General features: G+C 47.9%; 8 protein-coding genes and 1 non-coding gene across 9 annotated transcripts; 4 read left to right on the top strand and 5 right to left on the bottom strand.

Annotated features, from left to right (window-relative positions):
• Positions 1-210: 210 nt before the first annotated feature.
• Positions 211-2,475, bottom strand: CNK00730 (conserved hypothetical protein). The gene is made up of 7 exons (XM_567635.2): positions 1,878-2,475; positions 1,709-1,821; positions 1,526-1,653; positions 1,192-1,471; positions 483-1,138; positions 394-435; positions 211-341 (listed from the first exon to the last, which is right to left on the bottom strand). The coding sequence occupies exons 1-7, from the start codon at positions 2,383-2,385 to the stop codon at positions 254-256; spliced, it is 1,815 nt and encodes a 604-aa protein (XP_567635.1). The 5' UTR covers positions 2,386-2,475; the 3' UTR covers positions 211-253.
• A 337-nt stretch (positions 2,476-2,812) lies between these two features.
• CNK00720 (conserved hypothetical protein) lies at positions 2,813-4,848 on the top strand. Its single transcript, XM_567634.2, has 7 exons — positions 2,813-3,153; positions 3,220-3,582; positions 3,631-3,938; positions 3,990-4,172; positions 4,228-4,292; positions 4,349-4,518; positions 4,599-4,848. The coding sequence occupies exons 1-7, from the start codon at positions 2,892-2,894 to the stop codon at positions 4,751-4,753; spliced, it is 1,506 nt and encodes a 501-aa protein (XP_567634.1). The 5' UTR covers positions 2,813-2,891; the 3' UTR covers positions 4,754-4,848.
• Positions 4,849-5,057: 209 nt separating this feature from the next.
• On the bottom strand, positions 5,058-10,378 carry CNK00710 (hypothetical protein). The gene is made up of 7 exons (XM_024658032.1): positions 9,302-10,378; positions 8,811-9,252; positions 8,223-8,764; positions 7,505-8,174; positions 6,850-7,456; positions 6,635-6,798; positions 5,058-6,587 (listed from the first exon to the last, which is right to left on the bottom strand). Exons 1-7 carry the CDS (start codon positions 10,120-10,122, stop codon positions 5,202-5,204), a joined length of 4,632 nt encoding a protein of 1,543 aa, XP_024513709.1. The 5' UTR covers positions 10,123-10,378; the 3' UTR covers positions 5,058-5,201.
• A 1,786-nt stretch (positions 10,379-12,164) lies between these two features.
• On the top strand, positions 12,165-12,273 carry CNK00700. The gene has a single exon. It is a non-coding gene; the product is annotated as a tRNA-Gly (tRNA).
• Positions 12,274-12,577: 304 nt separating this feature from the next.
• Positions 12,578-15,097, top strand: CNK00690 (regulation of meiosis-related protein, putative). Its single transcript, XM_567632.2, has 10 exons — positions 12,578-12,920; positions 12,991-13,164; positions 13,219-13,323; positions 13,378-13,456; positions 13,512-13,706; positions 13,770-13,915; positions 13,984-14,054; positions 14,108-14,198; positions 14,267-14,541; positions 14,625-15,097. The coding sequence occupies exons 1-10, from the start codon at positions 12,653-12,655 to the stop codon at positions 14,955-14,957; spliced, it is 1,737 nt and encodes a 578-aa protein (XP_567632.1). The 5' UTR covers positions 12,578-12,652; the 3' UTR covers positions 14,958-15,097.
• CNK00680 (oxidoreductase, putative) lies at positions 15,062-16,919 on the bottom strand. The gene is made up of 5 exons (XM_567631.2): positions 16,634-16,919; positions 16,353-16,583; positions 16,008-16,305; positions 15,581-15,960; positions 15,062-15,525 (listed from the first exon to the last, which is right to left on the bottom strand). The coding sequence occupies exons 1-5, from the start codon at positions 16,689-16,691 to the stop codon at positions 15,365-15,367; spliced, it is 1,128 nt and encodes a 375-aa protein (XP_567631.2). The 5' UTR covers positions 16,692-16,919; the 3' UTR covers positions 15,062-15,364.
• Positions 16,920-17,364: 445 nt separating this feature from the next.
• On the bottom strand, positions 17,365-19,485 carry CNK00670 (hypothetical protein). Its single transcript, XM_024658031.1, has 3 exons — positions 19,325-19,485; positions 19,149-19,248; positions 17,365-19,087 (listed from the first exon to the last, which is right to left on the bottom strand). The coding sequence occupies exons 1-3, from the start codon at positions 19,413-19,415 to the stop codon at positions 17,743-17,745; spliced, it is 1,536 nt and encodes a 511-aa protein (XP_024513708.1). The 5' UTR covers positions 19,416-19,485; the 3' UTR covers positions 17,365-17,742.
• A 197-nt stretch (positions 19,486-19,682) lies between these two features.
• On the top strand, positions 19,683-21,212 carry CNK00660 (RAB small monomeric GTPase, putative). The gene is made up of 6 exons (XM_567629.2): positions 19,683-19,786; positions 19,833-19,855; positions 19,966-20,092; positions 20,313-20,537; positions 20,602-20,747; positions 20,812-21,212. Exons 1-6 carry the CDS (start codon positions 19,757-19,759, stop codon positions 20,879-20,881), a joined length of 621 nt encoding a protein of 206 aa, XP_567629.1. The 5' UTR covers positions 19,683-19,756; the 3' UTR covers positions 20,882-21,212.
• Positions 21,213-21,691: 479 nt separating this feature from the next.
• Positions 21,692-23,805, bottom strand: CNK00650 (hypothetical protein). Its single transcript, XM_567628.2, has 3 exons — positions 23,708-23,805; positions 22,165-23,653; positions 21,692-22,110 (listed from the first exon to the last, which is right to left on the bottom strand). The coding sequence occupies exon 2, from the start codon at positions 23,514-23,516 to the stop codon at positions 22,266-22,268; it is 1,251 nt and encodes a 416-aa protein (XP_567628.1). The 5' UTR covers positions 23,517-23,653; positions 23,708-23,805; the 3' UTR covers positions 21,692-22,110; positions 22,165-22,265.
• Between the last annotated feature and the right edge of the window lie 18 nt (positions 23,806-23,823).

The following is a 23,823-nucleotide window of genomic DNA, read 5'->3' as shown; positions in this document are numbered from 1 at the left end:
CAACCAGGCTTCGTCCCCTTGATGAAATGCCATAGTGGTTGAGTTTGGCTGACGTTTGGCACGCGAAAAGATCGTGTCACGACCCGTGGTCGTCACCTGATGCAAGTTTTGGGAAGTTGAAAATCGTCACAAAACGTGTTGTATTACGAGAGCACGATAGCAACAAGACAGCCGAATGAGAAAACATTAATGTAACACACAATGTATGCATCGGCCTTTGATATAATGTAAATTTCTCTACCGATATAACGGTTTATGTAGCCATGACGGCTGTAAGTCTGAAATGATGTGCGTCGGGGTTGGTGGGGTGAGATGTGGTGTGGAGAACCTCGCATACAACGCTATGGTAATGGTTAGCAGAGCAACACGGAAAAAGCCAATGATTGGGCTTACTAATGGTCGCCTGGTGTAACCTTTTCGTCAATATACGCAGCGCTATCGAATGATCAGCCACGCCCTACACGGGAAATGGGAATACTTACACAGCAACATTGTACTGTTTTGTCCAATAACCTGAAAGAGTCACCGCACCCTTCTCATTGTCATCCACCCAGCACTTTGCGTCTCCCAGGTTGTAATGCTGACTCCTAAAATAGTACACAGCGACTTTTCCGGCGCTAACTTTGATGTTTACCCTGATCCTCGATCCGGATTTATGCGAAACCCAGTAATGCTTCTCGCCATTCCAAGCAAAAGGTTCCCAACCGTCGGCTTGGGTGGGCTTCATAGGGTTCTTCTTGTCATTCGCGTCTGCACAAAACAAGCGGGGTTGAGCAATAGCAGCGATGTGTTCACCAGTGATCGGATCATCATTCGTAGGGTTGACGACATCGCTGAGAGGGGTAAACATTCCCACAGGCGGGATGGAGTATGGAGTGAGGGGAACAGCAAAAAGTCGTTTCTCGTGGGATAAGGCTTCAAGAGGTTCGGTTTTAAAAGTTTCTTCCCATCCCTCTGGCGGGGCTGCGGGATCGACAAGATGAAGAGTCTCAAGGGGGACATGGACGTCAATAAGGTCGGTAAAGGGATGAGTCGTGGAGATGGTATCCTGCAAAGGAGGGGCAATAGGAAGGCCGTATTTTGAGAGCATGCAGAGTTCGGAATCGAGATAAGCGATTAGAAGGTCTGACAAAACACGCTGTAAGGCAGGTTAGATCAGACCCTATGGCATTTACTAGTCTGGTAACTCACATGACCACGAGCATTGGGATGTAGCAAATCTGGTTGGAAGAAAGTCTTTGCTGTCGAGTGAGGATATCGCAAGTAATGGTTGAACATCAATCTCTTCATAGACAGGTACGGCACATCGTAGTACAATGCAATGGGTGAGTGCACCATTTGAGGGTCTCCATATCCTTGATCTTGGGCTACCTGTGGAGCCCAAGCACCCAGAATGAGGATTGCAGGCTCATTCTGGAATTCAGAGAGGGCGCGCAGAAGTTGATCGAAGAACGTCTCATAGAGAACATCGCTGTAAGCGTCTGATCAGCGACGCTTCTCAGGAAGTAATAATCATGGATCATACTTCTGGTCATTGACGTCAAATTCTAGTATTATGAGGTCGCTGTCCGCTGGAATGTGATGGGTCCCGCAGAAAGCATAGTAACTCGAATCCATTCCGCCGATTGCACCGTTCGTGAACTCATGATCCGCCTGAACCAATTGGTAATTGTTAATGTCTTAAGAACACTAGGGCTTAAAAACTTACATCTGGAAAAGTCTCTTTGAACCACTCCATCAGAAGTGATGTATAGCATCCTGGCCCTGCTGGATCTCCTTGAGGAAACCTGTCGCTGGGATGCACACCGTGGCAAGCAGAGACTAAGCAATTGATTAGCCTGGATTTCAGGTATGCTATATATCCTGCCTAAGCTTACCACTACCGCCCAACACGCCGATTTTGATCTTCTCCCCATTCCTAGCCTTCTGCAATACCTTGCGCATTCTCGCCCCTGTTCCTTCGATTAATCGACTATTACGCAATCCCTCCTCGTGATACAAAGAGCATAACCTTTTTCCTTCATCGGTAGTCCCGCAGATACAGTCCTGGACAATCTTCTCCTCATAATATGGCTGGCTAACCGCGCCTCCACTCGTTATAGATATTTTTGGTAATGGTGGTAGGCCCTTGACATGAGGGTGGACGAGGGAATAAAGAAATACTAGGAAGAACGGGATAGATAGTATTACTATCGGCTTCCATAACCGCCTGAACATAGAATGGATGCTTGGATAGCCATGTGACGCAACGGGGTGCGATCGTCCACGTCGGGATGGAGAGGGCGGGGGGGAAGGATCGCGGGAGAGGAGCGGTCGGGAAGAGCTCGAGCCTTCAGCTGATGATGCTTGTATTCCGTAAGAATCTAGTTCGTGATCATCCGGCATTGCTGGCCATGTGGCGGGTCGGTCGCTGCTTGCTGTTGGTATCGAAGAACAAGAGACAACTCTTATGACAGCCGAAACGCTTGCCCAAATGAAATATCTGCGATATGCTGTTCGCCGAGCTGTGCCTCAGTGGCGATTTAATTCCCGCATATGAGTGGCGAGTTTAGGTTTTTGTACCCAGCTGCATTTATCTGGCCTGTACCAGAAGTATACCTCTTGAAACCCATGAACAGAGCCACACACGCTCATCCAAGGAAGTCTGAATGGGCACTGTGAGTACTTTGTATCTCAGAAGGAATTGCAGGCCTTACAATACCTCTGAAGGTATTCTTAAGATACCGGAAAGACAGACTGATCACCCAAAATTGTTCTCCCTTGAGACTAAAAATACCTGTGTGCCTGGTGCCTGCTCCAGAAATAATCTGCTTCTCACCTCCGACCATCTCTTAAGTATTTTCGCCTCTCATTTCAGTTCTTCACCATATCATCCATAGAAAGAATCCGACATGGTCAAGGACAAAAAGCAAAGTAAAAAACGAAAGCTCAATGGTCGCGTTAACGAGCCAAAACCCGTCGCTTCTCTTCCTACCCCACCGGGAGATACCTCGTCTTCGTCGTCGCTCATCGAACCTGAAGAGCTTGAAACCGCTATCTATGTCCTAAATACGCTGTGCGAATTCCCCGAGGAGCTTTCTGACAAGAAGTACAAGGAGCTGAAGCGCTCTATGTACGACCTGCACCGTGTTATGGCAGACGGGGCAACACTGGGTAAGTGGAGGAACGCTTTTGGTCTCCATTAAACATCATAAAAATGATGCTGATCATGAACATCAGGCGCCTCCCTTACCTCCAAAATCTCCGCAGCTCTGCAGGACTACCGATTCAGCGATGCTCTGATCTTCTTATTCGAGATGTACACGAGGCGTATCGCTCCCAAGCTGGGTGCTCTTCAGCGATGGGTCAGAGAGTGCGATGCCACTTCAGCCGCCGATGGCTCGCCTGGCGACGCCGAAGCTCTGAAATGCCTGGATCTTATCCTTCGCATTGCCAATATGACCAATGCCGACGAGCAAGCTCAATCTGCATCCGCCAATTCAAGTTCTTCGGTGATCAACCACAGAGAGCCTTGGGTTGCGAGAGGACCAATTGAGGGCGAGATCGCCATCTGGGAAAGGATGCAGACGGGAGCACTGTTTGGTGTGTATCTTCTACAGTTATCAACTCGTTAGTCTAATCCCCTATCAGACGGTCAAATACCGCCCAAGCCTTATCCCCACTTCCGTCCGGTCCATCATGTTCCTGCCGCCGAACGTCGTCCACCCAATCTTTACGACTCCACTGTCTATGGATCCTCCCCCTCGGCTATCACACTCACACCCAAAGAATCTCGGCCCAGGAAACCTTCGAAGATGGAAGTACCGGGAGTCCCAGGGGCATTCATCGTGCTGGATGTTTTCACACCGGAAGAGTGCTTGCAGATTGTCCAGGCCGCAGAGGCCATTGGATTCGACAAGGACGAGGCTGCTGCTGGTTCAGCAATAATGAAGACATCTGTGTGTATCATCTTCGCATTGCATATGTAGCCACCCCTAATATTTTATCAGATCCTCGCCCGAAACTTCGTCTGGCTTGCAGACACACCATTCTTGGAACACTTTTACTCTCAAATCCTTCCCTTTGTCCCTCAAAGAGCACCTGTTTCTCCTGATGGACACGGAGGCGGGAAAGTGCGGGGTATCAATGCCAGGTTCAGGGTTTATCAGTATAACGAGAACCAACTCTATCGCGTGAGTATAACAATTTATCTTGAAGTTTGCACATTTTGATGATCTCTTTAATTAGCCGCATATTGATGGCGCTTGGCCTGCTGCAGGATTGCATCCCGAAACTGGAGAGTACCTTCACGAGTAAGCACATGTTACCGTGTTTCTTTCATCGCCAACTGATAAGTGGTCTATCACAGTTCGTCGCCACCCGACGACCCCTTATGGTCCAGATACACTCTCCTCGTCTATCTCAACTCTGATATTCCAGATGACACTGGCTGTACAACATTCTTCTTGCCTTCAGAAACCATGGGCGTGATGGAAGCCACCTCTGTGAAACCCGTCCAAGGAGCCGTACTTTGTTTTCGTGCGTTTCCATTTTTTTTTTGACGAAAAATTATTGCAAAAACTTCTGAACAGCGCTGATTTTGTTGTTGCAATGTACAGCTCATGGAGATACGCAAGGTTCTCTCTTGCATGAAGGTAGTGCAGTGGGTGCGGGGGGCGGCAAGTTGGTCATCCGCACTGAACTTCTCTTCGAAGCTCCAGGCTTCGGGCAATTCAAACCTCCCACCAACGGTAACGTCACTGCTCAGTCGTGAGAGGTTGTGCATGGTGGTTTTAACGTAGCGTACTTGTATCATATCTGACCATTAGGGTCTCTTTTTACTTGTTATTTATGTATAGGTTTGGAATCATAAGATACATATGGTAAATGCTGCAATTTGTTGTACAAGATACAAATACTGTACGAGGACCGTTGTGATTGAGAGTAAGCATTGAGTGAGACCATTTTCCTTTTGCGTACGCCACTACGTACCACAAAACCTCCTTCCTCATCCGCCCTCGTGGATGCTGTTTGTTCCCTTATGTATTGCTTTATTAATCATGGCTGGCCACAAAATACCACGCGTAAAGAAGCTGCATATCTTCTACTACATCAAAGAAACAAGTAATACACGTCGACGTGAAATCATCAAGTACAGTAGCACATATTATAACAGCACAGAGGTTTTAATAACCATTACACTTTTCGAAACATCCTTTGTTTCACCATTCGATGCCTCCGTTATACGCCATACTTCCAGGGCTTCCTAATATTATTTTTGTCCCCTCCTCCTTCCCTTTCTCTTCTTTAGAACCTGACTTAACTTCTTTGCCAGGCACTGTGTGTCCAGCGGTACTTCCAACTGTCCTTACACTTTCTGGACTCTCGCCATCCACTTCCTGAGGGGTTGCTTCGATGACAAGATCGGGTGTAGGAAGATCGGCCGCGAGGCTGAACAAAGTCACATCAAAGTAGGTATCGAATAAATCTTGGTCGTTGGGGTCACCGGCGCTGGTTACCGGGGGCATGTGGCCCGCTGCCGTGGATGCTGACTGGGCGACAGGATCTGTTCGGACCATATCCGCCTGAATACCTGCCTGATGCGCCTCAAATATCTTTGTGAAGACCGCCATCGCATCTTCCCCTCCAACCTTTTTCTCACCATCCCCAGGGGCTGCAGCGCTAGCCAAAGCCCTCTGGTCATCAAAGAAAGCTTTGTGCTGAGCAATCTCTGCTTTGGTAGCAGCCTCATCTGCCGCAAGCTGGATACCAAGAGCATTAACAGGATCCTCTGGTACCGTAGCGGGAATAGCGACTGCCGCAGCGGCCGCAACAGCAGCTTTCTTGGCCTTGGCAGCCTCTGCCTTCGTCTGCTTGACTGGCTTTTCGGTGCCAGCTGCTGTGGCAGTTGATGATTGTCTCTTCCGCTTCGTGGCCTTCTTTTCTTTTGGACTTTCCCCTAGTGTCCCTTGGGTTCCAATAACGGCAGTGTTAGCCGGCGTTTTTGCAGACTCTGGTGTTGGTACTTGAGCATTTGCGGGTGTGGCGGGAGAACCCTTGCTCTTTTGACGTTTGGACGGTGGCGGTTTGAGGTCTTCGACTCGCAGGCCCTTGTGTCGGATAGCCTCTTGGAGATTCGAAGGACTGTCTTTAGGAAGGGCAGGCGGTGGGAGGAGAGTTTGAGGTTGAGCGGGCGGCTGTTGTTGTTGTTGGTTTTGACTAGACTGTAGCTGAGAGGCGGCGTGATTGTGAGCCTGTTGGACCATTTGTTGAACGTCAAGTCCAATGCCAGTTGCCCCTTGAGTACTGCCAAGGTTGAGGCCCAGACCTGACCCCGCAGCAGCCACATTCGCTGGAGCGGCATTGGGTGTGGTTTGGGCCTGCTTCTCTCGATCTTTTTGAGCTATCAATCCCTTTGCCATCTGAACAGCTGATACCATGCTCTTGAGCTTCGCCTGACCAACAGGCTTTTCAGCCATTGTGCGATAGGTAGCTTGTGCTTTCGAGAGAAACTGGCTAAGACCGGCACGAAGACGAGGGAAATCGGCGAGATTGAAGATGAAACGATTACGTTCAGCGAGGAGGGCGGCGTAGGAAGGCGTGGTACACTGTTTTCTGTCAGCTATTGACATCTTCAATCATCGCAAGTACCTACCATGTTGATAATCGTTAACACAGACTGAGGTTCAACAGACCCGCCATCCGAAATCATCAATAAGTAGATGGGCAATCTTGATTCTGCTTCTTTTGCAATCGGAAGAATAGTGCGAAGCTCGTTTCGGTAAATGTCGGGATTGACGTCCGTGTTAGGTTGTTTTTCTGTCAATAAATCAGCAACAGACACGCTGATCGTGGCCTGAGTTCACTCACCAAGCCCGTTCCGAATGAGCGATTCCTGCATCCTGATGAACTCTAAGATCTTCAATGCGGAAAGCTCCAGTCTTTGAGCAGTCGGTGTTGCAGTCTGGTGGCCCGCAGGCTGTTGAGTCTGAGGCTGAGTTGGTGGCTGAATTGATTGAGACTGGCTTCCTTGGCCAGCATTTTGCTGCGCCTGACCCTGCCACGCCTCTCCAAGCCCAACACCGGTACCTACATTTCCAGCACCAGCGTTCTTGGCCGCTTCCAAAAACCTTCTTTGCTGCTCTGATAAAGGCTGGCCTTGATTTTGATTTTGGGATGCCAGCGTTGGTGTGACACTAGGACCAGCGACGTTCATCGGAGGTCTCACTTGACCCGGCGCCTGTCCGGGGGTTGATCCTTGACCAGGTGGCATACCTGCCCTCCTCATATTTGCTTGAGCCATTTTGTTTCGCTTCATCGTCATATAGGCATCTTCCATTGGTTGAAGAAGACTGATGTAGATGTGGCGCACTTGTTGAGCTACCTGCATGTTGGAAACAGGTGGTTGACCAGGTTGAGTGGGCTCAGTGGCAAACCCAAGTTGGCCAGCAACGAACGTCCAGCGCATAGGCTCAATCTGCTTTGATTATCAACCTGATGTCTTTCGATGACCTCGTGGACTTACATGGCTAGATCCGTTATTCTTGATTACCATCTGGAACAACTTGTACAGGTTGACCTGTCGTCCTTCGATGGTCGGTATCCCACTGGTTATGCCGTTCTTAGCCATCATCTGTCTCAAATAACCGTAGAAACTCTCCTCCGGGATGTCGTTGATATCCGGACCTCCCGGTCCTGCGTTGGACTGTGTCGTAGCTTGAGACAATTGAGGAGTAGAGTTAGGGTTCGCCTGTGGAGGTTGGGAGGACTGGTTGCCCTGAAGTTGGTTAGGCTGAGGATGTTGAGAGGCGGAATTGGCCATCGTTGCTGAAGTCTGGCTAGGGGTAGGGAAATGCGGAAGCTGGGTGTTGGTCATGGTTGGAGTGACAAGTTCTATGGGGTTAGCCTGTGAGCCTCGCAAGGCTTGTTGCTGGTTCTGTTGTTGCTGTTGACTTTGCTGTTGCTGTTGTTGCAGAAAGCGGGCCATTTGTTGAGCATTTAGAGTTCCTTGCGACCCTTGCTGACCGGGCGCTTGTCCTAACTGAGACTGGTTTTGACCTTGAGCTTGAGCTGCTTGCGCTTGCGCTTGCGCTTGAGCTTGGCGCGAGAGTTGGCTCATAGTGGCTCGGGCAACTTCGCTAAGCTGGCTGTGCTCCATCTGTAGAATTTGCTCTTTCGCATTTGCCACAGGTAGTCTTATTCAACATCAGTAATTGATCAAGAACGTAAACAAGTCAACCTACAGACTAGCAGCAACGTTCAGCGCATCATCCGGGACGGGCACAGCTCGCCTCTTGATCTCAGCAATCATGACCAACAATTGAAACTTGGCTGCTTGCTCTGCAGCCGTTCTTCCGGGCACACCCAGACCCATAGTTGAAGGCTTTCCTGGCTGAATGATATTTCCATGCGCAGCTTCCGACTCAATGATCTTCTTACTGAGATTCGAAGATGCACCAATAAGTTTATCGAGTGGCCAAGTGGCAATCACTTGATTAGGTAGCGGTCGAGCGCCAGATTGAACAGGGTTTGTGCCTTGCGGTGGCCGAGGAGCAGCAGGACCAGAAGGAAGAGTCGGGATGTTATTCGACATCCGAGGCGTTTGCCTGTTTTGAACAGGATTTTGGGCATTATTAGGTTGATTGGGTAGAGTTAAGTTAAATGGAGGGTTGAGGTTATTGGCATTGTTGCCCATTTGCGGAGAAGTCATTGGTAGAGTGTTGCTTTGGGGCATTTGAGGAGTTTTCAGCCCCCCGCGCTGTTGCCTTTCCTTGACCTGCTGAAGCTGTTTGTTGTTAGCACTCATTATGTATTAGATGAACATTACTTACAGCCTCAAGTTGACTCAAGGTGTTGGCGAACTGCGACCCTGGAAGATCAAAATTGCCACTGGAAGGTATTCTTTGGTGACCAGCCTGCTGGCTCTGACCTTGGTTCTGAGCAGATTGAGTCTGTCCAGATGCAATTCTCTGGTTGAACATCTGTCCATTAATACCGACCGGAACACCAGCTGCACCCATATTATTCCCAGTCTGAGCTTGAGGTTGGTTTTGAGCCTGGTTTTGACCCTTCAACATCCCAACAATCCTCTGGAGATCTTCCAATGCAGCCTGCGGGTTCCCGTGTTTCTTGAAAACGGCGGAAGCAATGTCCGACCGAGTGCGCATGAATTCGTGGACTTCGGGGCTGATTTGAGGTGTAGGATTGGATGGCGCAGGTTGGGGCGGAGGGGGCTGGTTTTGATTTTGGTTCTGAGTTGACTGTGCCAACATACTGTGTAGAAAGTAAGAATCAGATTTCACAGTTGAGCAACTTGACGAACCTTTGTAGAGCCGCACGACGAACCGAATCGTCGCCTATCATTCCCATGTTCATCCCCAGGTTAAATTGACCGCTCTGACCTTGGCCTATGTTTCCTTGTTGAATATTCGTGTTGCTACTTTGAGGTTGTGATGATTGATTGAGACCAAGGTCCGGTTGGTGCGAGTGTACTGAAAACTGATTTTGGTTCCGCTGCACTTGATTCGGCTGATTTGGCTGCTGCGTTTGGTTCTGCCCCATTCCACCAAAACCCCCTATCCCTCCCATCCCTGGCAATCCTCCCATGCCTTGCATCCCTGTCATGCCTTGAACACCTATCCCCAAATTTTGTTGCTGTGTTTGCGCTTGAGCTTGAGCCTGAGCTTGCGCCTGGGCATGAGCCTGGGCTTGTGCTGCCTGAACAGCTTGGGCGGCTTGGCGCGCCTTTGCTTGTTGAGCGGCAACCTGGGCCTGGATGGCAGGATTATTTGAGGTCTGTAGTCTTTCTTGTTGCATTTGTTGACTGTTCTGGCTTTGAAGGCGGTTAAAGGTAGGCAGCATGATGTTTTGCAAAGTGTCGTTGATAGATGCCTGGGATGGAGGTTGACCAGATTGTTGCCTCTGCTGTTGCTGCTGTTGCAATTGCTGTAATAACTGAGGAGGGATGTTTCTGAGGTTTCCCATTGCTGGCTGCTGGGCTTGATTCTGTGGTTGGGATGGACCTGCCTGGTTATTCATTCCCATTTGGTTCGCCAGGGAGGCGAACAATGCAGGATTGAGCTGATTCAACTGTGCCATGTTGAAGCCAGCAAAAGGGTTCTGCTCTTGGTTGTTGTTGCTCATGATGATGGGTGAGCTTTTTCATAAGAGAATGCGAATGAGACCGCGAGTCGGAGAAGCGAAGCCGCGAGGCAGTTGTCCGCTGCACAAAAAAGCAATGCCGACTTGAGATCCGGATATGTGGTGGCGTTCAATCTACGAGTGCCGTGCCCGATCTTACTTCAGAGTCGTCCAGGAAAGGGTTTGAGGAGAATATCAAGTCGGGAGAATAAACGATTGAAGATGATGAACACTAACGAAAGGATGAGAAGTGAAAGGCTGCCTGCAATGGAGGAAGGTGAGATGATGACTGGATTTTTGATTGTTCCATTATTTGTCATTTGCCCTGAGATTTTCCGTACCGACGTACCGGCCGACCTTTCCGCAAGAATTTTATTCTGGACGTGATCTGGTTTTGTACGAGTGCATGTAGGAGCAGGACAGAGTAGATCAGTAGCAGATGCATGTCATATTTCCAGAGACAGTGATCGTACATATATGGAGCAGAAAAGGGCATTCGCACATCACTGTGGAAATGCAGGCCAATTAAGAAAGGGACAAAAGAGAATTGCCTATCCAGGAATTGATTTGGGTTCGTCTCGTAACGCAAAACGATATTAACAAAGATTACGTAACTTACCCCGCGTTTATTGGAAAGGAACGACGAACGAACGATCCTAGTACTATCACTATTACGCTAGAAGCCAGATAAAACCAGGTCAGCTCGGAGAAATCTCCTACTTATTTATCACTTTACGTATTTATCACCTAATGATTGTTAGTGACATTGGGACATGTAGTATTCCACGCACAGAGGTATCGTTATCGTTGTCCTTGTATCCACGAAAGGGACAGCGTTGAGGATCCGACCTCTTTCGATGATGCCAGTCGAGCCCCTCAGTTCACAAGTTATGGAAGCTCACCACTACATACTATCACGGGGCCTGGCGATATCAGTCTTGTTCTGGCACAGTGCGGTCAAGCCAGCGAGATGTCTAGGCGTAAATATAACTTTGAACTTTTAAGGTGAGACATTGAACTCTGGGACAAGCCGTGGGTTTTTTATAGGAGAAAGGTATAGTCAAGTGGCTCCAGTGAGCTGGCACAAATCAAACATGACGACATACGTACATCCTTGCTCGAGATTTGTCAAAAAGTGTCTCGGCCTCTGCGCCCAAAATGTGTCCAAATCCAGGACAATCTGCTCACTTACAGACACCTGCTCCGTACGTGTCATTTACCAGCAGGGGTTCTGCTCTTCCCAGTCAAAGCTGAGGAACCTTAGGTTGACTATAAAGCGTGATCGTAACACAATAATTTGTCTTAGTGACGTCTCAGAGCAATTTACGATTGGGGAAAACCTTGCTTAGTTCTCCGGGTGTTGGACATCTTCACTAAGAAAAGCCGCTCTTGTGATTGCATTTTTCTCAAGAGGATCAATCAGCAGTGGTGGAATGGACAATGGAAGATGAACAAGGCATTGCTGACGGCCGATTTCGATGTTTGTCCAGATTGCTGATGAGCACTTCCGCTCCACCGAGCGTCTTGAGCTTTGATAATCCAGTTATTGCATGTTCCTCCCCGTTTCTATGAGTGCCTTTCCCATCCTTATTTTCCTTTTTCCCTTGCCTTCCCCCGTACTCATCTGAGAGGTGGAGGCAGACCTTGTACAGTAAAGGGCGGGCTTCACTTCAGTACAGCTTGTAGATATTCTTTAGAGAAGCCGAGGCGTTGCTGTCGTCCAGCTGATGAAGTTGCAATTTTTCGGAACATATCAATCTGCTATTGCTGACCTATCTATTAAGTTCTACCGGAATGGCTAGAGATGGCTAGAGATGCGTAGTGGATCACTTTAACTGAATTCTACGGTAAACACTTTATCTATAAATCAGCTTTGCTTTTTGGCGATGTTCGTGTGAGGACACGCTCGAGCTTGGCATCATCAGCAATTTGTCGAGAATAAGCAAAAAAAAAAGAACCAGGATTGAACAAAAAAGTACATTTTGCAATTGTCGACTGCAGAATAGATCCTTATAAGGGGTACCAACGTCTTTTTAAAGTTGGACACGCTGTTGGTGTATTGGTAACATTAGAGCTTCCCATTTATGAGTTTAATGGCCGCCCTTTAGTGTCGGATAATTGCTCTAGCACGGGGTTCGATTCCCCGACAGCGTAGATTCCTTTCTGTTTTTGTACTTTTCGGCTTAGATCATAATTTGGTTTGCGGCTTGACTGCTGCGTGAGGGCCCACCACCACCATTTTTTATAAGCTTTGCAGCAGGCATGTTGGAAGATGGTGATGAAAGAGTGGTGGAAGTATGAAAACCCGCATATTGGCTTTCATAAGATGATATATATAATACCGGCACAAAGTCGAAATACCAGAACGGAACGCGTCGCGTCAAATTCTGAGCCGAAAATCAAAACAAAGACGAAGAATTCACTTTACTTTCTACCTTCGTTGGGACACACACGTCTTTCATCCTTTTCCTTTTCCTTTACTTATATAATTTCATAAACTCAACGTTCTCTTCCAAGGAAGTCCCATTTGAGGATGTCTAATATCATCGAAGTCGGTGCTCCACCTCCGCGTTCATCATCCTCTAAAGCTCGCAATTTCGTTTCCCCCTCTACCGGGCTTTCAAAAACGCTTTCCTCAGAAAAAACATTCGAAAAGGTCAACGGCAACCATGAGGCTGAGTCTCACATATACAGGGATGAAGATTCAATGGAAGAAGACATCATGGGAGAAGAGAGTATGCTCGTGGATACCGATCAAGAGGAGGACAGTGATGAAGATGAGGAAAAGGAAGTCATTCATGGTAGGTCGTGTGGCTTGAGATGTCTTCATGGTCCATCTTGAGATACCTTTATGCTAATTTGCGACGGCAGTTGAAGTTCGACAGAAACCCTTTTCTCATTTGCGAGAGCAGCCAATCATGCAAATCGTCACCCAATTTATTCAAGAAGACCTGGCAAGGATAGAATTGGGATGTGAGTTGTCCGGATGGAATGAGATTAAGATCCTGAGGGACCATGTCGAGCGTATATGGGTAGAAGAAGGAGGTAGGTGATTTTGTTTCTGGGTCTTTGCTATCTCGTTCTGACCCGTTGGCACAGTCGCAGGGGTTGCATCGGTGCAAGTTTCAGAAGTAGACATTCAAGTGCATGTTTACAAGACTTCTTTGAATAATGAAGTTGAAGATTTCTCAGCAGATTTGGATGGTATGACTTGTTATTCATTGACTTTCAAGTATGAGCTGACAAGGATACCTGCAGACGATGATAGCGAAGAGAAGGTCTCTGCGGCCTCTGTTCGTTCATTACCTTCTGCTGAGCTCGACGGCATTTGGGACACGTAAGTCCATCATCTCTATTGTTTCAGCTATCATATGCTTAATGATGTCTGGCAGGCTGGTCTACTCTGATGACATCAAAGCTCGTCTTCTCAACTACATTTACTCTACTATTCTGTTCTCTGAGAGCGATATCGACTTTAACGTCATAGCGTGGAACAGGGTCATTTTGTTGCATGGTCCTCCTGGAACGGGGAAGACCAGTTTGTGTAGAGCGTTGGCTCAGAAAATGTCCATACGGCTGTCTCAAAAGTATGTCTTTATGGATGTTCAGGAACACAGTAGAGGTCGGCAGAGGCTGACGATGATAATTAGGTATCGACATGGCAAAATCATCGAAATCAATTCACATTCCCTATTCTCCAAGTGGTTTTCTGAGTCAGGCAAGTTGGTGCAAAAGTTATTCCAGACTGTTACAGAAATGGTGGAGGATGAATCTGGTTTTGTAGTGGTCATGATTGGTGAGACATTTCCTTTTCTTTGTCTTACTGTCAGTTCCCACACTGTGTGCTAATAATGGATGTCTCAGATGAGGTGGAGTCTTTAACAGCGGCAAGAGCAGGCGCCATGAAGGGCAACGAACCATCTGATTCTCTGAGAGTGGGTTGGACAGCAGAATCGAATAATTTGCATACTGACGTTTGGCTAATCAGGTCGTGAATGCTCTTTTGACTCAACTGGATAAGCTGAGGACTCGCAAGAATGTGCTGGTGATGACCACGTCCAACCTCGTCGATGCTATCGGTTCGTCCTTTCAGCCTGCACCTGTAAACTTTCAGTATATGAATGCTAAATGCGCCCTAAATCAACAGACGAAGCATTCATATCCCGAGTCGATCTCCTCGAATCAGTTCCTCTCCCACCCCCACGAGCCATCTATTCTATCCTGTCTGGATGTTTAAAAGAATGTATCACCAGAAAACTCATCAAGCGATGTCGGATATTGGATTGGAAAGCGGCTGAAGAGGCGCTCCGAGAGCGAAAGTTTGCCGGTGAAGTGTCGGTAGCAGAAAAAGAGAAGGAGGCAAGAGAAGTAAGGGAGAGAGGGGTGGCGGCTTCACTAGCCGATCTAGCTGTCAAATGTCACGTAAGTCCTGTTCCATCATCCTTCGTAATAACTTGGGGTTGATGTGATGGTGCTGAATCACGCTCCCCATGCGATCCCCGCAGGCGCTCGAGCTTTCCGGCCGAACACTGCGCAAACTTCCAGTCATCGCCCATGCTCGATATCTATCTTCCTCATCTTCCTCTACATCATCTATGGGAGAGTATAGATCACTGAAGGTGGAGAGATGGATAGAGGCGATGGGTAAGGTAGTGTATATTGAGCAAGAGAAGAAACACGACTTGACACGTGGAGGGAGTACGCTTGATGCCGTTCGTGGTGAGACGGATGCCAGGCGGGACGGGATGAATGGTCATGCCGAAGCACATGGACATGGACATTCCCATATGGAGAAGAATGAGGTGGGGATGATGGTGGGTACAAAGGTGAAGCATTAAACAGGTGCCGTGTGGAGTCCACAATGGTTCATTTTGCATGCGCATAATTCCTTGCATGTTTTCATGATACATACTTGCATCCTCTTTCGCTTTGCCAGGTGTAGCATCTCTTTCTATGCATTTGCCAATTTTCTCATCCCTTTTTATTCCCAGTTTCAAAGTCATGTCTTTTTTTTGGTGAGAAAGGAATACATACATGCAAGATCAATTTGGGCGTTCTAAGTAAAAGATTAAATGAAGTGACTAAAAATGCGAAAAATGCAATGAAAGACATTTTGAGCAGGCTAAAAAGATGCGAACTGTGTCCTCTCTCTCCTATTAGATTTTTTTAAACAGCTTGCAATACTAAACATAAATCTATCCTCTCCAGAACTCTACTCCCCTTCCAAAGTGAATTTCCTTTGCCCTCACTTGGTCGTGGTAGGCAAAACGGTCCCAAAGACATAGTCCCACATCTTGCTGGTAACGCCAAAACCGAGCTCAAAGTTCTTGTAATGATGAGCGAGATGATATCGCTTCATTTCACGAAGGTAAGCTGGGAGACGGGTGTGATGTAGCGCATAATGGCCTGGACAAGACAATCGTTAGATGAGACTCCCCAGATATAAAAGAAATTGACTTACCCAAGTCGTAAACGACATACATGGCAAACGCGCCCGAGATGATACCATTGGCAATGGCCTTGGGGAAGACAATGTGCGCAAGCTTTGTAAAAGGCGTTTGAAGGACAAAGAACAGCAAGGGGGGCATGACGAGCCGCAGTTTGTCCATCGGAAGGTAATGGTGAACACCATGGAGCATGAAATGAAGGGTGATAGCCCATCTTGTGTCGGGGAGGTAGTAGTCAAGGTGGAAGAGGAATCGGTGCATGCTGTATTCGAGAATGGTCCAGATGAAGACGCCGAATGCGAAGCAGAGGGAGAAATAGCCGAGAGCGGCGAAGGAAGGGACGGGGATGGATGAGGGGAGAGGATAGGTGAGGATGGACTTGGCGGTGATCGATCTGCAGATGTCAATGTTGGGCGGTAGCTGTAGTGCGAAGACACTTACGAGTCGGTGAATTGCAACATAGACAACCATCCGATAAGACCAGCGATAGGCCACCAAATCATCGGCACGACCCACCATTGTGTTCTGGTGAACGGCTCCAGCAGATCACTTCCAAACAACCTGGCGCTCTCTTTGAGATGTCTCGGCTCGTGGACTTGGGAGAGGTAGTACTCTTTGGTCCAAGGGGCGTGCCAAACTTGGATGAGAAGAGGTTTTGTCAAGTCAATGAATTTGTTAAGGTTGTAGTCGGAAAGAAGATCCGTGTCAGAGGGTTGAAAGTTTTCATCGCAAACCCAGTCTTGTTTAAAGTCAGCATCATCAAGTACCAAAAGTTGGTCAGCTTACCCTCCGAAACAATCTTTTCTCCGCCACCCAACTCTCCCACCTCAAATTCTTCGAGCATCTCATAAGCCGCCCTAGAGTGCTGGTGAATATCCTCGTCGCTCATAACCTTACCTATATCTTGGCCGGCATAGGAGAGGATGATGTCGTCTCCTCCGGGGTGGTCATCGAGGAAAGAGGTAAGGTCGTAGACTTTGCCGTTGTAAGTGCAGAGCGTTGAGACGCGAGTGTTGTCTAGGCAGGCATCAGACGACAGTGAATGGCAGAAGACGAAAGAGACTTACGCTTCGCGACCTCGGCGAGAGAGTAAATGTGCCCTCTGGCATGGGTAGGTTTGGCCATGGCGTCGTTGACGGGTGACTGGTTCGAGTAGCGAGTGTGTATCTGGCCGTCTATGGGGGATACGGCGGGCTGAGTGGCGAATGAGAAGGGGCGTGGCGTGTTGCGGTGAACGAGTGACTGGCTGGGCGAGAGTGATGGGAGAAGAAGAAATACGCACGGACCCGGCGTAGAAATGGAAAGAGAAGCAGCAGTCGGATCGGAACGGTGGGATGGCGGGGAAAAAGCACCTCTTAAAAAAGTTACAAATAAATAAACAGAAAAAAAACACAAACAACGTGGCGCGTGCGTCACTGGTCGCTCGGCGGGCGGCGGTGGATTCGCGATGGACAGCCCGTGGGAGAACATTCACTCGCCGTCGGCGAACGAACATATCCATTATTACGATATACCCAGAAACATTCCGAACATTTCCAAAAGATCTCATCGTGTACAATCACACACTTGCCAACTCTCCACCAATGTATGCCATGCCGCAGTGTATGGGGACATCTGAGGGCCAAGGGAAAGCTTTTGCTGTCCACTCGCTCTTCATCTGCAAAGTCGTACGATTGCGGCAAATGCGTCAATCCTCTTCTTTCATTGGTTCTGCCTAGTACAAGATCGCCTATATTGGTTTGTCCTGATCCGAGTCGGTAAACTCTTCCGCTCTCCTTTGAGTCGACATTCAAATGTCCAACGATGTTATTACATGCAGATATATACAACGAACCCATTTTAACAAATGCTATTTATCGAATCATGTCCATAGATCATGATAATCGAGTAGAGACTGCCGTCTCGCGTCTAACCATTCTTCATCCTACAAAATGCCTAGCTTCTTCCCACTCCTCACTCGCCACACTCTTCCCCATCAATCCTGATCCATGCAACACTTCCCATCCTTCCTCTTCTTCTTCCCCATTATCAATAACCTGTTCATCCACCATCGTTGATAATTTCAAAGCTTGTTCGGACGCATCAACATAAACACTAGCGCGGGAAGACACAGACATTGACATCCGCTCTCCCTCATCCCCCTCTTCAACCGCCTGCCCTCCTTCATCTTCCCGCTCTAGCGAAAATCCCCCAGCTCTTTTCCTTTGTCTGCTGTGCCCGAATTCTGACTCTCATCCATCCTCTCACTGCCTCCCCTTCCCTGGCTAGCAGGAGTGTCTGACTCTTTAGGCGTTGCAGTCGGTGCAGGGGACGAAATTTTACGCGTTCTCGTCCCCGTACCCTTACCCATGGCCTTACCCGCACCTGTCGTCGGTCCGGCACGCGATAACGTCCCACTTCCTTCCATCGCACGTATCTTATCTCTCACCGAAGAAGACGTTGATCTTACCCCTGGCGTACCGGTAATGGAACCGCCGCGGAGGGAAGATGCACTCGGCGAGCGTCTGGTGGTTGGGGCGCTAGGAGCGGTAGGAACATTAGGGGTACTGGCGCCAGGCTGCGAGCCTGTCCGTGTGCGAGGCTGTGCTGCTGGATTGGGACTTGACGATTTTCGTCCAGTATTTGAAACAGAGGCAGCAGCGGAGGCTGAGGTAGAGTTGACAGTGCCCGTCGGTGGCGTGGGGATAGGAGATGGCGAAGGGGATAAACTTGGGCGACTCGAGCGCGGGGTAGCGGATCGTAACGGGACCGTCTTCTTTTCATCTTTTTCCTTTTCTGGCTTTTCAGATGTAGAAGACAATTTGGTACTGGAAGAAGTGCGGGGTTTGGTCACTAAGCGAGAGCTGGTTGAAGAAGGCAGGGACGTGCGGGAGGTACGAGATCTGGTAGGATCGGCGGCTGGGGCGGGGGGTTTGGTGTGGGCGATGGCGGGCTTCGTAATAGAAGGTTTGGATTTTGTGCTTTGTGAAGCAGTGGTAGTAATCGCAGCCGGAGCTTTCGCCTTTTCCTTATCCTTCTTTCTTTCGTCATTCTCTGATTCCTCTGGTGGCTCGACCTCTTCAAAGGCTTCTTCAAATATTTCCTCCTCTTCCTTGAACCCCTTTGCCACCCCCGCCTCCTTCTCAAACGCTTGATTCATCTCTTCCGCTCTTTCGTTCATCTTATCCAACCATCTCTGCAACAAATTCGCATTATCCTTCAACAGCCCCTCATTTCTCTCTGTCAAAGCCGAGATCTCGAGGTTGAGGGACATGATCTCATCCGACAGAGTCTCCATATCTTTCTCCCGGTTTTTCCAGCGCAAGTCCCATTCAATTACGCGTTTTTCCAAAGCGGCCCGGTCGGCACGGAGGGAGTTGAGTTCGTCCCGAAGATTAGCGGCGGTGGCATCGCGTTCGCGGATAGCGTCTGTTAATTGGAGTTGTTTGTTCTGGGACACCGCTTGACTACGGTAGAGGGTAGATAGTTCGTTCCGAAGAGATGTTAATTGGGCATCAAGATGGGTTAAAAGTGGTGCAGTCCTGAAGCAAAAAAAAAAGAGTTAACTCAACCCTCCCTGATATCTTGCTTCGATTGACATACCCGTCCGGTCCACCCCCACCACCTCCACCACCACCACCGCTCTTCAAGAGAGCTTTATTCCGAACTTTGAGTTCTCGCGTTGTCTTTGCAAGTTTACGATCTGGAATCCATTTCGTATATCAGTTTCCCCCCGTCACCCATGCAAGGAGCTAGGAAAGAACAGAGGGAAAACGTACATTGATCGACAATGTCAGTGTAAGGCTCTTGTTGTCGCTGATTAGCAATAAGGCGCTCGCGAATGACGGACTGCCATTCTGGCTGAGACATGGTCGCTCGGTGCTCCCTTATTGGTGGTGGTGGGGAAAAAACTTATGTGAGGTTTGCAGTTGAGGGAGAGGAAGAAATGCCGTGTATATCGTTTCGGCACTGAACAAATACATAGTGGATGACGCTCTCACGTCCGCAGTGTCCCGATCCATGTCCGTGTACCCAGACAGTCTCATACACATGTATTTGATTCCGTCGTCTGTATAAATTGAAATGCCTCCGTTAGTGCCCGGACATTCTGTATGGGATTGCCACCACACCCCACTCGCCCAATCCTTTCTTTAACAACTATCTACATCTACTTTCTATCCATTTGTCAACATTCACAACATCCATTCATTATGGCTACCAGAAAGAAGCATCTTCTCAAGGTAATTGTGACCTTCTTCAATGCAAGGATAATGCTGACTTGAGCAGGTTATCATCCTTGGTGACTCCGGGTACGTTTACACGCACTTCAGGGGACAAGGCGTCATAGCCTACCCATCCTGTGTATACCTTCATGCCTCAACACATGCTGACTCTACCACTTTTTGGATTTCCAATTTAGGGTCGGTAAGACTTCGCTCATGAACCAATACGTCAACAAGCGATTTTCTACACAGTACAAGGCTACCATTGGCGCAGACTTTTTGACTAGGGAGTTGGTGGTTGATGATAGGGTCGTCACTATGCAGGTAAGTTTCTTCTCGATTCGTTTGGTGTCTGTGATATGGGTGGAAGCAGCGCTGGGGAGCAGCGCCAGGATCGAGCAGCTGAGTGGGCAAGAGGCATAGCGAAAAGTTGATAAGGCCCTTGCCACGGCTATATCCGCTCTATCTCATAGACACACCAAAGATAGGCTCGCGGTAACGTAGCGAGCTATCGAACGAGCTGCTAATATCACTGTAATCACAGCTCTGGGACACTGCCGGCCAAGAACGTTTCCAATCCCTAGGTGTCGCTTTCTACCGTGGAGCCGACTGCTGTGTCCTCGTATACGATGTCAACTCCAACAAGTCTTTCGAAGCGCTTGATGGCTGGAGAGATGAGTTTTTGGTGCAGGCCTCGCCCCATGACCCCGAGAACTTCCCTTTTGTGGTATTGGGCAACAAGATTGATATGGAGGAGTCTAAGAGGATGGTACGTTCATTAACGTTATTAAACAGCACTTTCTGTGCTAATATTGTTATTGTTCTTATGATAGGTGTCCCAAAAACGAGCAATGACATGGTGTCAGGCCAAGGGCAACATTCCTTACTTTGAAACTTCTGCCAAGGAGGCTATCAACGTCGAGCAGGCTTTCCAGACTATTGCGAAGAATGCTTTGGCGCAAGAAGCTGAGACTGAATTGTGAGTTGAATCTTCGTCTTATGTGGCATGAGTTATTCCAAAGTTAATCAATATATGTGGTCAGGTATGCCGACTACCCTGACCCAATCAGGATTGACTCCGAGAGCACACAGAACTACGGGTGTAACTGCTAAAATCTCTTCCATTTGACCTAAACCCTCATTCTCATCCTGTGGGAGAATCGCATCAAATTGGTCACCCGCCTTTTTCAAGTGATCCATAATGATATCCCAATGCGTATCAGCCACTATCAGCCTTTGTTCCTGTTCTATGTGCCCCTCCCTTCCCGAATTTATTCTCCCTATTCCATGACCCCGACTCTCTAATTTAATTTCAGACTTCTATTCTTTCTCAGCCTTACGCGCTTTCTATGGACTAGAAGAAAGAGTCAAGAGGTTAAATTTAATTAATCTTTTCGTATTGTAGAATTTGTATTATTGAGGATGCTATGCTTGAATATGAAGAGAACATCCTTGACATTTCAGAGAGACTTCTTGCTTCAACCCACACACAAGCTGCACCCTTAAAGTCTCTGGCTTACAGGGTAATGTACAGTATACGTAATGTATCTATCTACATGTACTCTCTCAGTAATAGCAGAATCTCTTTGTACAAAAGGGCCAATGTCCGTATTAAAAATAAAAGGCTATAAGCATACGATAATCTAGTTCTGACATCCGTTGTTGGTTACCATCATCATGATTGGTGTCATGAGAAGTGATTGGAGCTGTTGTATCAGTGCCCTGTTGAGTCTGGCTTCTTTTCTATAACCTCATTATGTTAATTCCCTTCACAATTACAATTAGTAGGTGAAGAACAGTTCAAACCAACTTCAGATTGGACTCGGGAACCCGCGTCAGACAGGGCGCCAATCCTTGTTTGGTTATCGCCATCTTCTTGTTGGTGCACTGAAAGGTCCTCTTTCTTCTGGTTCATTTTTATCTGTTGACTGTTGACTGTTGAGAGAGAATGGATATAGTGGGGAGTTTGAGAGCTCATTTCTGGGGATAATTTTATAGTGCTCGCGTGGGCCTTCTTTCTTTCTCTGAAGTTGAGCTCCGAACTGACTTGATGCAAAAGTACATCTTTCGCTTAATAGAGAAGAAAGGATGAAAGGAGGACGAAGACTAAACCAATGTGGGTCTCATTACTGAATGTTGACTACCCCTGATCCACTTTTCTTGGGTGGGCACTTCCTTTATGCGTCGATCTGGTTAGACACGAAGCTAGCTTTGAACGTGATCATGAGTTATCCATTTCTTATCCTGGGGCCTGACTTTATCGCACATTGCTTGATAAAGTTTCCGGTGATGATGGCAACGTCGTCCTATTACATCACATACAACAGATATATTACAATTATCTGGGAAGAAGTTAGCCTAATGAATGGGGAAAAAGTCATTCTTGTTCAACTCACTTTACAGATGCTACAACCATGCGCGCCCCTTGAAATTCATCACTGTACCCCTTTCTGACATCATCTTTCGACCAGAATCTCCCACTTTCCCCACCAGAACTTTAATTAAACCCTCCACCAAAACCGCCACGCATTCCCATAAATCCATACCCACCTCCAAACCCTCCAAAAGTTGCGCCCGTCCTCCCGCCTCCCCATGACGACGCATAACTGACCACTGGCTGACTGTCATCCGTAAAATAGACTCCTGCGCCAAACTCGTTACCGTATCCGTGCGAGTCACCTTTATCTTCATTGTCGAACATACACCTATGTATGTGCTTTGGAGGTGCTTTCTTGGGATTGCGGGGAATGACGGGTGACTTACAAGGGCACACGCGGTCGGCTGTGAGTGGGAGTACATGGTTTCGGAATGTTTGGAAAATTGCTCGATTATGGTCGCCTTGTCGTTGACCAAGCTGGGTTAATGAGCTCTCAAGGTCTGGTCGGTCGGGAAGAATGAGCTTGATCCGGTTGTTTAATTGGTGGATTTTGGGGTATTGGAGAAAGCGCTTGAAAATTCTGTCCATCAAATCAATAGTAGAGTATTTCTCCTCTTCCTCGACTTCAAAGATGTACCAGATTGGTACAACTTTGTCATTATCCAAGTTGAACAGATAAGGCTGATACCCATTAAGATCCTTGGTCAGACGGACGTGAAAAGTGAAGCGTCGAAGACGAATGTTTTGTCTGGAGGCAAGTAACCGGATAAGGGATTTGTACTGATCAAGATATATTGAGTGATCAAAGTAGAAATCTGGGTGGTCGCTCTTGTCAATTGGGACGTCATTACAGAATGACGGGGACGGAAGTTGGCGAGTAAAAGTATGATCGATGATGGCGTCCCATTTCGGTGTAATGTCGGGGTTAATGAAATTCTCGCCAAGATGGACGTGCTCGATTGCTGGGAAAGCTCGTACAGGAGAACGAGGGACCGCATCTCGCCAATGAGGATTGACTTGGAAACTCCACTGTTCGCTCCACCAAGCAATACGCGCGGCGCTGAAGAACTCTTCAAGAGTAACAACCTTGACGTTCTTGAGTGCTTTGGCTTTACGCTCACCATCTAAACGTCGTTTTACTAGCGAATCATCGAGAGGGTAGAGGACACTGAAAACATTACCGGTATGTAGATGGAGATGGCGGTAGACTTGAGGGACTATAAACTTGTAAAATTCCCTGGAGACTCGTAGGTAGAGTACGTCCGTAGGGTCTTCTCCCAGCACTTCGTCGGATATGAGATATGACAGGGATCCAAGTGGCTCCAGCGGTACCTTGGGGGAGACTTGCTCCCGGCAAGGGTCTGGAAGCATTCTGAACAGACCGTCGTTTGAGCTTGTGTATTGGGGCGGGTACGTCTAGGTCGGAAGAAGAGAATAATTGCCTCGACGTGAGATCACGACAAGTGGGAACAATCTGGATAGACTGGACTTGAGAATGAAAGATTAAACTGAATATATGGCGATGAGAGAGTAGAATGTAGACTTTTATACCAGTTACTTACACAAAATATCCCTCTCTTGAGGATATCCTCTCTCAACATCTCCGTGCTTATTATGTATATATACGCTACTTTGAACATGCATTACTGCACTTTTCTAGAACAATCCATCCCTTCTC

Source organism: Cryptococcus neoformans, assembly GCF_000091045.1.
Source record: "Cryptococcus neoformans var. neoformans JEC21 chromosome 11 sequence".
Taxonomy (NCBI): domain Eukaryota; kingdom Fungi; phylum Basidiomycota; class Tremellomycetes; order Tremellales; family Cryptococcaceae; genus Cryptococcus; species Cryptococcus deneoformans.
The sequence above is the reverse complement of the archived record's forward strand: the minus strand, read 5'-3'. Positions and strand labels throughout refer to the sequence as shown.